This window comes from Neomonachus schauinslandi, chromosome X (genome assembly GCF_002201575.2).
Source record: "Neomonachus schauinslandi chromosome X, ASM220157v2, whole genome shotgun sequence".
Lineage (NCBI taxonomy): Eukaryota > Metazoa > Chordata > Mammalia > Carnivora > Phocidae > Neomonachus > Neomonachus schauinslandi.
Window position 1 is genome coordinate 43,927,692 of NC_058419.1, and position 14,917 is coordinate 43,942,608.

The 14,917-nt window shown below is 38.4% G+C and overlaps 1 protein-coding gene across 1 annotated transcript; it reads left to right on the plus strand.

The window, feature by feature from the left end:
* The first annotated feature begins 686 nt into the window (after nucleotides 1–686).
* RAB9B (RAB9B, member RAS oncogene family) lies at nucleotides 687–1,301 on the plus strand. Its single transcript, XM_021691373.1, has one exon. It carries the CDS (start codon nucleotides 687–689, stop codon nucleotides 1,290–1,292), a length of 606 nt encoding a protein of 201 aa, XP_021547048.1. The 3' UTR covers nucleotides 1,293–1,301.
* The last annotated feature ends 13,616 nt before the right edge of the window (nucleotides 1,302–14,917 follow it).

Sequence of the window (14,917 nt, forward strand, 5' to 3'; positions counted from 1 at the left end):
GTCAACAATCATCAATTTACATGTCATTGTTCCATGAAGAAAAGATTATGGAAGATCCTTTACTTGTGAGGGTATCTGTATCAATGCAAGTATAATGAGGCAAATGCCTGAAGAAACTTGACCTTTATCTCTCTTCCAAGTTCTGGGGTCCAGTCTAATTGTAGCCCCAAACCTTACTGACATAATTAAAATTTCAGCTTCTACAGCTTTCTCTCCTCAATAATTCTTGGGTCCGTCATGAACAGGCTTCAAACTCCAAATCAATTTTGTACTATTTGCCTCTTGTTTGGAACTGTCAAACTGGAAACTCATAATATGGTTACACATCTGAGTGGTATTCCTGTTCTAGGCTCTCTCGCCTAGAACAGGGTCTGAACTGAACCAAATTATAGCACCATCTGCTAGTCCATTTACCCATGGCATTCAGCCATTTTCCTGGCACAGGCAGAAGACCTCAGAAAAACAAGACCTATTTTCCCTTGTATGCAAAAGGATTCTATTCCTTCTGCTGTACTACATAGTTAATGACCATGAATCAAGAGAGGTTAAATGAGTAGGCCATATAATTCAGAGACATTTACTATGAAGTTGATTTCAGTTTCAGGTTTAACTGTTTTCCCTCCTACTTTTTCTTTTATTTTCAGGTTCTCTTGGTTATAAACTCCTCCCCAACTGGTGCTGCAACAATGAGTGGGAAATCCTTGCTCTTAAAGGTTATTCTATTGGGTGATGGTGGAGTTGGGAAAAGCTCGCTTATGAACCGTTATGTAACCAATAAGTTTGACTCCCAGGCTTTTCACACCATAGGGGTAGAGTTCTTAAATCGAGATCTGGAGGTAGATGGACGTTTTGTAACTCTCCAGATCTGGGACACTGCAGGGCAGGAGCGTTTCAAGAGCCTTAGGACACCCTTCTACAGGGGAGCAGACTGCTGCCTCTTGACCTTCAGCGTGGATGACCGGCAGAGCTTTGAGAACCTTGGTAACTGGCAGAAAGAATTCATCTACTATGCAGATGTGAAAGACCCTGAGCACTTCCCCTTTGTAGTTCTGGGTAACAAGGTAGACAAAGAGGATAGGCAAGTGACTACTGAGGAGGCACAAGCCTGGTGCATGGAGAATGGAGATTACCCTTATCTAGAAACAAGTGCCAAAGATGATACTAACGTGACAGTGGCCTTTGAAGAAGCTGTCAGGCAGGTGTTGGCCGTAGAGGAACAGCTGGAGCATTGCATGTTAGGTCACACTATTGACTTGAACAGTGGCTCCAAAGCAGGATCCTCATGCTGTTAAAAGCAGGAAGCCTTTTAAAAGTGTGCCCCAAATTGTTCAGTCAATAGTGTCAGAATAACTGTGCCCCTCTGAGAGGGCACACACAAAAGGGTAAGAGAGAAGGTTGTGATTGTGTATCAGAGCCTTTCAAATGGAGGTTGTAGAGCGATTAAAAAAAAAAAAAAAGCTTTATCAAGCCAAGTGTATTTTGCGTGATTTCTGCTCTTTCCTTCTTGTGTGTATCAGGACTTTTCAGAAAGCTTCAGTCCTGAGAGATTTAAATATTTTCAAATCACAGTTTAAACTTAGAACCCAGCAGCATGAAGGAGTTAAAGAGCTACAGCTATCCCTAAAAGTGTTCCATTAGTCAACTAACAAATGTCACCGTGGACTCTTGGCCATCAGTTTCTGACATTTCTGCCAAAGGAAGAAAAAATAAGACTCTGAGCTGTATTACAATAAAAAAATAATAATGCAAACAAGGATGTCCTAAGCTTCAATTATAAAGAGGTTGTGATAATTAGGTATATAACAGTACAGTGATGTACACTGCCTTGTTTGAATCCTCCTATAAGGTTTGCTCCCATTTGAGCTTTTCAAAAAATATCTCAGTAAGAGATACACTGATGACACTGGAAATTGATTATACTCTTCGTGTTTGAAGTAACAGGGTACTAGTGAATGGATTATGCTTAAATATGCCAACCGCCCTTGCAAATAAATGGTTGGTCTGCTTTTACTTTGTAAGTCTACTTTTGCTGCATAGGGATGTTGCTTCTCTGACAACCTCTTACCAATTTAGCAATGCTGCTTAGTATATGGCTTTGGATGCAGTGCTCTCTGCTCATAATTTTGAGGGTCCTTTGGCCCACTGCTCTGCTCTCAGAGAAACCTTCAGAAAAGATTGGGGGATAATGGGCTTTTCTCACAAGGTTCCTTAACTCAAATATTTATTATAGAAGGAACTAATATCTTGTATGTTGCACTGTATGTTCAGCTGGCCAAACTAGGACACTGAAAGTAACAAGAGAGCAGACTTTAACCCAGTGGTAGACTGAATTTCTCATAGAGTTGTCCAACAGTGGAATGGACTGCTTTAATAATGAACTCCCTTCCAATGAAAATATTCAAGAAGATACTAGATGACCATCTGTTAAAATACCATAAAAAAGAATTTCTGTCCTGGCTAGATATTTGGTTTAAGGTCCCTTCCAGCTCTAAGTTCTATGAATCTGCAAGGTACAAACTGTGTTTCAGTGCTGTGTTGTCATTAGATGTTTCTTAAGACAACAGCTAAGAGGGATTTTGGAGTCCCTTTGGAGAGGGACATTTAAAATTCTCAAACTATTCTGGGATCAGCATTTAACAGCAACTACACAGCTCTTTCTTTGGCACCACAGCAGGAGAAATTCTTGAGCTCTGAGTAGTTATTATGTGCCCTGATATAAATATCCTAAAAATACCATATTAAAGTACAAAAACGGTTTGTCAAATTTTGATTACCATGACTGCTAGCTATATACTGTATTACAAATATGCAGTCTAGTTCTTGTTGGTTGATCTATTTGTCCTGCAAAGCTTTTAATCTCTACTTTTAAAACATCTATATTAAAAAAAAATAGTGACCCAAGGTAGTGAGGGACAGTTAGAAGTGACCCCCCAAAAGAGATGGAGGCCGGGGAGGAAGCAGGAGCTTATAGCCTAGGGAATATAGCCTAGAACTCTCCATTGTAGCCACATATGGAATCAGCCTTACATGTGGGACCTTATGTGCTTTAAGAGCTCTGGGACTTTTTGACTAAATAGACAAGTGGAAGACAGTATCTCAACCCAGTCATACTCAATATTTCCCTTTTAAATAGAGTCCTTACCCCATTGTCAAAGTAATTTTGATGCCAGAAGTCGAAGCCAGAACTGGGACCCCACAGCTCTTAAGTATTGGTCCCTCTCCTGCCTATGCCTATAGCCAGCCACACTGGCTTCCAAGTTCTACGATTGTTTTGCTACAATCATGTTAGGGTGAAAATCTGTACATCAGAACTGTTAAATGCTAATTGTTTTTAAGTGCATGAGACCTGGGGCCTTCTCTTTCTACTTGCACTCTGCTTATAATAGTTTCTATTTGTAGATCTCAGGCTTACATAAAGACCTCCATCCACTCACAAAAGTACTTGTCACTATTAGAATGGCATGTGGTCATTTAAGTAAAAAAAATTATGTGGGTATCCTATTCATAGACCTCCTGTCTAACCGAGGCGTGTTAATTTTATTGACAAGTCATCTGAAGCCCCTTTCCTCTTAGCCATACCAATTTTCTCCTGCCAAATCACTACACAATATCTTAATAAAAGCAGTTAACATTAAATGACAAAAACAGTGGCATTTTGGTGAGTAACACTCACTGGGGTGCTGACATAAGTTTGGGTAAGATTATAAAACACCGGGGCGCCTGGGTGGCTCAGTTGGTTAAGCGACTGCCTTCGGCTCAGGTCATGATCCTGGAGTCCCGGGATCGAGTCCCGCATCGGGCTCCCTGCTCAGTGGGAAGCCTGCTTCTCCCTCTGCTTGTGCTCTCTCTCTCTGACAAATAAGTAAATAAAATCTTAAAAAAAAAAAAAAAAAGATTATAAAACACCAAAGGCTGAAATCTGTGGGTACCAGGAACTGTGCATATAGGCTTAGAAATTGTATACACTAGGATGTGCAGTGCAATATTTTCAGAAAGTTTTTTTTAACGAACACTGGATTTTTTTGAATAAGATATTTCTAATTGGAGCTTACTGTTTTTCAATAGTCCATTAAAACATCATAAAGAATATTTATTTAGTTTATTGTCATGTATTGGGCTAAATTCAGGGGGCCTCAGATTCCATATGTCTTTAGTGGATTGATGAATTTCAGGTTAATTTGTGCCTGCCTCAGCCATCTCTACTTTACCTTGAGGTATTCCACGATCCTCTCGTTGCAGGTGCTGCTAAAAACTCAAAATTGTGTATCAGATATTTTGTTTCAACTGTAAAAAAAAAAAAATCCTCTGTGTTAAAGTGAATAAAAAGTGCATTTTGAATAACCAGTATACAGTGTGCTTCTTCTCTCCCTTTCTCTCTTTGAGCAACTGGTGGGAGTGACAGACGGTACTTACCAATCAAATCACTCTTCGAGACTGCACTGCATGTGGCCTCTGGATCATGTTTTCACCGTGGTACCCCAAGCAGCCACAACCTAATGATCAGAGAGATGGGTTCTACTGATTGGGAAACAAACTCAAAAGATTAAGGTGGGGCGGTTCCTTTTATTTTATGTCACTTTTTAATGCATGAAGAACACTGAGACTGGAAATTGGATCTTGACTCTCCACTTCTTCATTATAATTTATTTTTTTCTTTGTTAATATGTTTTATTAAAAATGTCTTTTTTATTATGTCAATCACCATACATTACATCATTAGTTTTTGATGTAGTGTTCCATGATTCATTGTTTGCCTATAACACCCAGTGCTCCATTCAGTACATGCCCTCTTTAATACCCATCACCAGGCTAACCCATCCCCCCACTGCCCTCCCCTTTAGAACCCTCAGTTTGTTTCTCAGAGTCCATAGTCTCTCATGGTTCATCTCCCCCTCTGATTTCCCCCCCTTCATTTGTCCCTTCCTACTATCTTCTTTTTTTTTTAACATATAATGTATTATTTGTTTACTTCTTCATTATAATTTAAAACAAATGTTAAACCATCACAAAATATAAACAGAGTATACATATTCCTTTTATCTTCCTGGCTGATATGCTGTCCAGATCTTAGGAAAACATGAAAATATGGGTGAAACAGATCAGAAAACAAAGGATGATTTTGTTAAATAACTCTGTTCTCTTGCTTATCACATACTGGACTTTAAAGATACTTGCATTAGCATCAAATGGCTTGAATATCCATAGTGGTGACTTTTAAATTATGGGCACAGGTCTTTCTGCAGCATGTAACTTCATTACACTGATTTCATCTGTCACAGATTAAAACTTCTCCCATTCCTATACTTTTGTCTATCGGGACTCTAGGCAATTGAAATCACGGGGGGGGGGGGGGGGAAAAGTTGTTTTTTATTTTTTTTTTTTTTTTTTTTTTTTTTTGCCACATGTACTGTTTCCATCTCTGAGGATAATTATTTAACAAATTATCAGACCATGCTTCAAATACAGCCCCTGAAATCCTTTTGATTAGGCTATAATGATGCAGCTTTTAGACTATAGAAGATCAGAGATTTATAAGCCTCTTAAAAATGATTTGCTCATCCCAAACTGGTATTTTGAAAGCAGAAAATTAACTTTCTGTCGTTGCTGTTTTTCTGTTTGATTCATAATCCACTGGGAAATCTCCTTCTCTGGATGTCTTATATAGTATAGCTCCTCATTTTTTGGAAATAGTTTGGCTATGATCCTTCCAGGAAGTGGAAGGTGTGGAATAGATGGGTTTCTCTTCAATTCTATAATTGAATTTTAAAACACACTGGAAAATCAAGGCAGCTATTTGAGTAAGGTCAGGATGGGAGTTGCGGTGGGCATCTCTACTTTCATTTAATTACCTGCAGTAGTTCTAATTGCAACAATTTTTTTTTTTTTTTTTTTTTTTTGCCTCAGTGATCCTGGTAAGCATTTCACTTTTTTTCTCTCCTTGCTATGGAGATGTAGGATTCATTACAGTGGAGTACTTTTCTTACACTTAATTTAAGGGCCGGTACACTGTGATACACCTTTTGATAAAATGTTAGTATATATTTTCCAAACTGATCTTTTTGGGGCATCTGGGTGGCTCGGTCTGTTAAGCGTCTACCTTTGGCTCAGGTCATGATCTCGGGGTCCTGGGATTGAGACCCCCCCCCACCGCAGTTGGCCTCCCTGCTCAGCAAGGAGTCTGCTCTCCCTCTCCCTCCGCTCCTCCCCACCCACCCCGCTCATGTGCTCTCTCTCGCAAATAAATAAAATCTTACAAAAAAAAAACACTGGTCTTTTTTTCCTCCTGCTTTTTCTGAAGTATAACTGACCAATAAAAATTACATATATCTATTTATCCAAAGGATACAAACATAGTGATTCGAAGAGGCACCTGAACCCCAATGTTTATAGCAGCAATGTCCACAATAGCCAAAATATGGAAAGAGCCCAGATGTCCATCGACAGATGAGTGGATAAGGAAGAGGTGGTATATATATACAATGGAATATTACTCAGCCATCAAAAAGAATGAAATCTTGCCATTTGCAACAATGTGGATGGAACTGGAGAGTATTATACTAAGCAAAATAAATCAGCCAGAGAAAGACAAATATCATATGATTCACTCATATGTGAAATTTAAGAAACAAAACAGATGATCATAGGGGAAGGGAAGGAAAAATAAAATAAGATGAAATCAGAGAAGGAGACAAACCCTAAGAGACTCTTAACTCTAGGAAACAAACTGAGGGTTGCTGGAGGGGAGGTGGGGGGATGGGGTAACTGGGTGATGGACATTAAGGAGGGCACTTGATGTAATGAGCACTAGGTGTCATATGGAACTGATGAATCACTAAACTCTACCTCTGAAACTAATAATACACTATATGTTAATTAAATTTATTTTAAATTTTAAAAAATTGTATATATTTAAGGTGTTCAACTTGACAATTTGATGTATATATGCACTGTGAAATCATCACCACAATCAAGCTAATTAACATATCCTTCACCTCGGGGGGGAGGGTTTGTTTTTTTTTTTTTGCTGTCTTTTTAATTATTTCAGGTTACCATCACCAATGAAGCCCTTATTCTTTACTCCTTTCTCTTTAAGAGAAGGAAGGGATAATGATAGAAGCTAGGTATATTTCAAGAATGAAAGAAATTTTTAAATGTCCCTTCATTGATATGTTTCCAAAAATGTTGAGCAAGGATCTGACTTTTATTTTGCTGGTGGAGGTGGTGATGTTTGTGTGAGGTTTTTTTGAGGGGGTGAAGGGTTACTAAAGTGCTTTCCCAGTGAGAATAAGCGTCTTCACAACTCAAAATGTGAAGGAATTGTCATCTTTAGTCATATAGGAACTGCTGCAGGGATCTATGTGTCTTTATAAATCACTTTGATCTTCTCCAAAGCAATATAGAAAATTTTGATTCAGCCATATTTAAGTGCTTTTTTAAATGGTGGGTTTTGTGAGTGCAAGTATATGTATTTTTGAGTAACCTGTCAATTCCTTTCATGCTTTATGAATTATGGGTAAATGCGCAATGAGTCTCACTCTAGCCTCCCTGAATTTTAGCCAGACAAGCCAAGCTGTGCTTCTACTTAATTGATTGATCAAATGGATTGAGAAATGCTGTCTGAATGAAAGAAATAGCTCTTAATTCAACTTTAGCTGTATTGATTAGAGTAAAAATACAAATCATGCCTTCCTGTGGTACATTCGTGAGGAAGCAAGAGATGGGCTTATCTCTTCTCTTTTATTGTTCTTGGCTGCCTTAAAATCAACATATCCAAGGGTGGGTTCTGTAATATATTGTTCAATATAGAGTCTTCTTATAGATGAACAAGGGTTGGTATAAACTTTGAATCATCTCTTTTTCCATTTATTCCCAATGAGAAAACAGTGTCACCAGTAAGAACTTTTAAAAACTTGTCTTTAGTTTTTTTTTTTTTCTGATTACAGAAGTTAAATACATCCATGGTAAAAAAAAAATAATAAAACAAGAAAACTAAGGAACAAAAGAAACAGAAAAGCAAGATAAAGAAAGTAAGTTATCTGTAATCCTATTACCCTGAGGTAACCAGATTTTAATTTTAATATATTTATATAATAAAAGTATATTTATATAATAAAATAAAATTTATTTATTTTATATTATATAAAATATAAATATGTGTTATGTATTTATATTATATATTAATATATTTATATTATATAAATATATTTATATTATTTATGTAATAAATAATATAAATATGTAAATATATAATATATATTATATAAATATATATTATATAAATATATTTATATATATTTATGTAATAAATAATATAAATATGTAAATATATATTTATGTAATAAATATATTTATATAATAAAAACACACTAATTGTAATCTTTCATTTAACATATACTGGACTTTCATCTAAGTCATTACATATTCTTCTAGGAACTGTATTTAATGCTTGCCTAATATTCTATTGAAGGATTTACCATAGTAAATGTAATCAAACACTTAATGCTGGACATTTAGATTGTTTTCCAACTGTCTCCTTTTATAAAACGGCAGTTAATGTCCCTTATATTAATCTTAATTCACATCTCTCTTTATTTTCTATAAGTAAAATTTCTGGGTCAAAGATTATGACTATTTGTATGGCTTTTAATGTATATTGACAAATTGCCATCTAGAAAGTTGTCCCAAATTACATAAACACCAGTAGCATAAGAGGCCTATTTTTCTAAACACTCTATCACTCATTGAATATTATCTTCCTTTCAAACCACATTTGCCTAATTTGATGGATGAAAAATGATCTCATGTTTTGATTTGCATATTTTTCATCCTTTGAGAGTAAATAGTTGTTCATGCATTTATTGACCATTTTTATTTTTTTCTTGAGTGAGTAACCTATTCTGGTCCTTAGCCCATTTGGGGTAGGAAACATTCATTTTTCTTTCTTAATTGATTTCTAGAAACTCTTTTTTTTATATATTATGGGTATTAACGTTTGATCTTATCCATACTGCAGATTTTCTGCAATCCTCTCCCATATGTCTTCCCTTTTAATTTCGCTTATGGTATTTAAAAACACTGACAGATTATTGAAAAGGTCATGTTCTAATAAAATAGAAAACTAGGATGGGTAGGGGAGAGAAAAATGTCTACCTGATCTGTCCTTTGTTCCTGACCACATGGAACTATGTACTTATTTTTATTTAGAAAGGTTATGAGTCTAAGCTTGTGTCACCATGATAGGAAAAATGGTGGAAAGCAGAATATTCATTCATCCAGCTTTTTTATCTGCATGATGCCAAATGGCTGGTTTGATTTGGATTTAGTGTTGTTATTTTAATGAGGTGATTATTTCAAAATCTTGTACAAATACAGCGATAGTTACAGTTCATCTTTCACCCACAAGAGGGCAATGAAGACCAGTTAGTATTCTGCCGTAGGCAGTAAGTAGAGGACAGACTGAAAGAGCTGAAGGGGCGCCTAGAAATCATCCATGTAGTCTCCCTCTCCCTTATTTTATAGACTAGAAAACTGAATTCTGGAGAGGTAAAATGATTTGTTCCAGGGCACAGAGCTGGCTAGTCAAAGAGCTGAGTCCTAAGCATTTTCCAGTTTACCATACTGTGATTTACTATATTGTTAGTTAGTTAAATTGACACAATCTATAAACACATACAGAGGATCCTGACTTAAAATGGTTTGACTTAGGATTTTTTGACTTTACACTAGTGCAAAAGAGACCCATTCAGCAAAAAACATGGTTTGAATTTTGAATTTTGATCTTTTTCCAAGCTAGCAATAGGTGATAGATACTCTCATGAGCTGGGCAGTGACAACAACCCAGGACTTCCAGTCAGCCACGAGATCATGATGGTGAATGACCCATATGCTGACAACCATTCGGTACCCTAAAAACATTCTGGTTTTCATGTTCAGTACTGTTTTCAATAAATTACATGAGATAATCAACACTTTATTTTACAATATGCTTTGTGTTAGATGATATTGCCCAATCGTAGGCTGCTGTTCAGTGTTCTGAGAGCGTTTAAGGTAGACTAGGCTACGCTATGATGTTCCACAGGTTAGGTGTTGTAAATGCATTTCCTTCTTATGATATTTTCAACTTATGATGGGTTTATCAGGACATAACCCCATTGTCAGTGGAGGAAGATCTGTACTTTTTTTTCTGATTTTTAATTTTTTTTTTTTTTTTTTTTTTGCCTTTTGAGGTAAGAATCTCATGGCAACATTAAGCATTTTAAAGTGTATAATTTAGTGGCAGTTAGTATATTCACAATATTGTAAACACGTACATTTTAATCTCCAGGATTCAAATCCCAGTCCTACCACTAAATAGGTGTGTTACCTTAGGCTAGTTACATAACCTTGCTGGGCTTCAGTTTCTTCAGCTGTGTAGGAAGAAAAAGTCTTCCATAACAGGTTTTTGTGAGGATCACCAGAAATAATCTGTGCTTGGCACAGAGTAGATAAAAAAATTCTTTCTTTTCTTCGAGATATTAATCCATTGCTCCCCATCTGGTATTAGCATATTTATTTCACATTATGAATAAAAATAGACTTCCAGAGTACATTTTTTTCTCTTTTCATGACTTACTGCATTATTTACATTAAATTTTAAATGTGCCCAGAGTTTAATAATTAAAAAAATTTTTTTTAAAGATTTTATTTATTTATTTGAGAGAGAGAATGAGAGACAGAGAGCATGAGAGGGAGGAGGGTCAGAGGAAGAAGTAGACTCCCCGCTGAGCAGGGAGCCCCATGCGGGACTCGATCCTGGGACTCGATCCTGGGACTCCAGGATCATGACCTGAGCCGAAGGCAGTCGCTTAACCAACTGAGCCACCCAGGTGCCCAATAATTAAAAATTATTAAAAAGAACTTCACAGCACAGGTTCTTGTGACATAGTTGGTAAAGGATTACAGTATTTAATAGATGCAAAGGCCCCCTTTAAAACAAACAAGAGTCTTACAGGGGTTTTGAAAGATGGAAGATGATTCCAGTGAGGCGCAGACAGCATGATGATTGGTGTGCTACTTTAGGTCAAATTTTGGAACTGACTCTAACATAAGGTAATCCAATCCCCTCTTTTTTTTAAGATTTTATTTATTTATTTGACAGAGAGAGAGAGAGAGAGCACAAGCAGGGGGAGCGACAGGCAGAGGGAGAGGGAGAAGCAGACTCCCCGACTGAGCAGGGAACCTGATGCCGGGCTTGGTCCCAGGACCCCGGGATCATGACCTGAGCAGAAGGCAGACGCTTAATGACTGAGCCACCCAGGTGCCCCCAAATCCCCTCTTTTTATAGATAATAAAACTGAGGACCGGAGAAGTTAGACAAATTCCTGAAGTGACAGGTCAGGCCTTAGAAAACTAATCTCCTATTTCTCAGTCCAGTGCTGTTTTCAGGACACCTCACTGTCTGGGACCAGGATTTTTTTTTTTTTCATTTCTTCCCCAGCTTTATTGAGGTATAACTGACCTATAACACTGTGTAAGTTTAAGGTATACAATGTGATGACTTGATACATGCATATATTGCAAAAAGCTTAGTACAATAAAATTAGTTAACAATCCTTCGCCTCACATAATTACCATTTTGTTGTTGCTGCTGTTGCTATGGTGAGAACATGAAAGCCCTACCCTCTCAGCAACTTTTAAGTATAAAATACAGTATTGTTGGGGCGCCTGGGTGGCTCAGTCTGTTAAACGTCCAACTCTTGGTTTCGGCTCAGGTCATGATCTCAGGGTTGTGAGACTGAGCCCCACATCAGGCTCTGCACTCAGCGGGGAGTCTGCTTGAGATTCTCCCTCTCCCTCTCCTTCTGCCACTCCCCCCACTCTTGTGAGCTCACTCTCCCTCTCTCTCTAAAATAAATAAATAAAATCTTTAAAATACACTATTGTTAACTATAGTCCCCATCCTGTACAATAGATCCCCAGCACTTATTTGTCTTATGTTGTTTGAGAGATGCAGAAGAGATAGGGATGGGGGAGCGCAGGGAATGAAACCAGAGGGGTAAGGAAAGGAAAGGTTCTAAGCAAAGCAGGGTTTAGGCTTCAGACAGTGGAAGGGGAGGAAGTAAGGAGCAGCAAGCAGCTCTTGCCTGGGAGAAATTTCTTTAGAATCAGTCATTCCCTTATTATTCCTCCCAAGGAAAGAACTACTGAGAAGGTATGCCTCCCCAATAGGCTTTGTCTTACTGAATAAAGAAAATCTACTGAAAATCATTGAAATCAGAGCAGTTAGTCATTGTTAGCATCCTGAGTCTTTAAAAAAGTGTGATTAAAAATTACTCAAATGACTAAAATCTAAATGTCCCTAGTAAAAAGAACAAGGAAGGAAAGAGATACCTGAAGAAAGGTTTTTAAAATTCTGTTCTTCAATCCTGTATTCTCCTTGTTCCTTTTATGTGGAGATCCAAAAAGAAAAATGGTCATTGGCAATCAGTTGTGAAAATTGCTGTTAAATTATATAGGAGTTGTTAGCTTTTGTTATTAGCTAAAATCTCAGCCAAGTGAGTTTCCTGATCTGTAGTGTTTTTCTTTATATTGTCATGGCTCTTTGTCCCAGTGAAATTTTTTTTATAACATACTAAATTGAGCTGGAGAATCATTGTTTCTCTGCATGATGCACTTTTTACTGTTTTTCTTCTAGAACACTTCTTTAGTTACAGTAGTAAAAGCTGATTTATCTAAAATTCTGGCAGATATTTCTTAACTGGCATTTGCACATTTCAATATTATAATGAGAAGTAATGTTTATAATGATAACCCATAGACATTGCAAGAGGCTAAATTACTTACTGGATCATAAAAGAAAAAAATAAGGGATATTACTTTTTAATCTATTCCATAGTATAGAAAACAGGTATTCCAGGTATGATGTATATAGGTATAGTGTGCATGATAACATAAACCCCAATACTCTACTTCCCTGGAAAGGAGAGTTCATTTTCTTTCCTTTTCCCGTTTACCTTTATTTTCCCCCACAGAATCTTACTTCAAGAATGGTAGGTAATTTCTTCCAAATTCCACCCCATGTTTGAGTACTTTCACCAAATACCTGCCAAGTGATCACTGAATCAATGCTGGAATACTGCAGGTGACAGGGAATTTATTATTTAACAATGCAGATGACTACATCTTTGCAAAGATGGCACACCCTTCCTTATATGGAATCAAATTCTGACTTCTTATGACTTCCCACTGATTGGTCCTAGGACCATTCAAAACAAGTGTTTCACATGACGTAGATCTTCCAATATTTGAAGACAACTTTGTCTCTCACAGGTATTATTTTCATGACTTGAAATCTCCCACGTCCCTCAGTAAAATACGGCATGTTTAAGCCCATCATTTTCATAGTAGTAAATCAGTATTCGTCCAGTGTCTACCCTGCACCAAACACTATTTGAGGTATGGAGATGAAAAGAGTAAATGGGAAGCGGCAGGAGCAAACCTTGAGGCAGAAGCAAAAGCACAAATAACCATTTAATCCCAACAAAGGAATGTGGATGTATTTTGAAAATAATATGCAATAAGAGAAGGGGTTTAAGCAAAGAGGTGGGAAACTCAGGTTTGTGTTATAGTAGGATTACTCCAGCGATGTGCAGGATGGGTTGTGGCAAGAGTGGGGATGAGCAGCCTAGAGGCAAGTGACCAGTGACTATAACAATAGACATGCCAATTATGCAAGGCATCTAGACTCTACCCTGCCAGCATTTTCTAAGAATGGTCCACAGAGCAGCAGGCCACCTATGGCAGAACCACCTGGGGGCTTTGTTAAAAATGCAAATTCTCAGGCTCCACCCAGACCCCCCTAAATCCAGGTCTCTGGGGGGTGGTGCAGCCCAGGCATCTACATTTTACTGAGTTTTCTTTCTTTCTTTTTTTTTTTTTTTAAGATTTTATTTACTTATTTGACAGAGAGAGACACAGCGAGAGAGGGAACACAAGCAGGGGGAGTGGGAGAGGGAGAAGCAGGCCTCCCCCCTCCCCGCCCCAGCAGGGAGCCCGATGCGGGCAGATCCCAGGACCCTGGGATCATGACCTGAGCCGAAGGCAGACGCCCAACGACTGGGCCACCCAGGCGCCCCTTTACTGAGTTTTCTAGCCAGCTCTGATGCACATGGTCTGAGAGTTGGTGATGAAAACATTCAATGGCAGCAGTCAGAGAGCCTGTTGGACAAGTGAAAGCCAACAAGCGTCCAGACCTCAGACAGCCTGACTCCTCCAAGGCAAAAGGGTTTGGAAATGCCCGGGGCCTGGAACAGGGACACACCTCGGCCCTCCTGCACCCATCTCCCCTGCACTCTTTGCCTGGCTGGTGCCTTTTCTCTCTCGGGGTCAGGCCAACACACCACCTTCCTTGGAGTCTTTTCCTGGCCTACTACTTGATCATGTAGGCATGCACAACATCCTGCTCTTTATTTTCTTCTGTTTATTACAGGTTGTAATCTCACATCCATGTGTGCAGTGCGTCATAAACCCTCCCCACCCCCCTCACCAGACAGTAAGCTCCATGAGGTCCAGGCCCCTGCTTATGTTTCTCCTTGCTGATTATCCACAACACCTAGTACAGGGCCAGGCACAGGATAAGTGGCAGCTACATATTTTGGAATTGAATGCATGGATGAATAAATGAAGGTATAGATGGAGAAGCAGTGGTGACAGCCCTAACCTGGAGGACACTGCTGAGTGGCAATCCTCTCTGGGGCCAGTCCTAGCTGCTCTGTTGGCAGGACTGCTCGCAATACCATTAATGGGTTGGAAAGGTGACAAAGCAGGGCCTGGGCCCCTTGCTCCTAGGTTTCAGTCTCTTAGCAGAATCCTAGGTCACTCCCCAAATGGAAAGCAAACAGAGAAGCCAAGGCAGCCAGGCCTGGGGCAAGAGACCAGG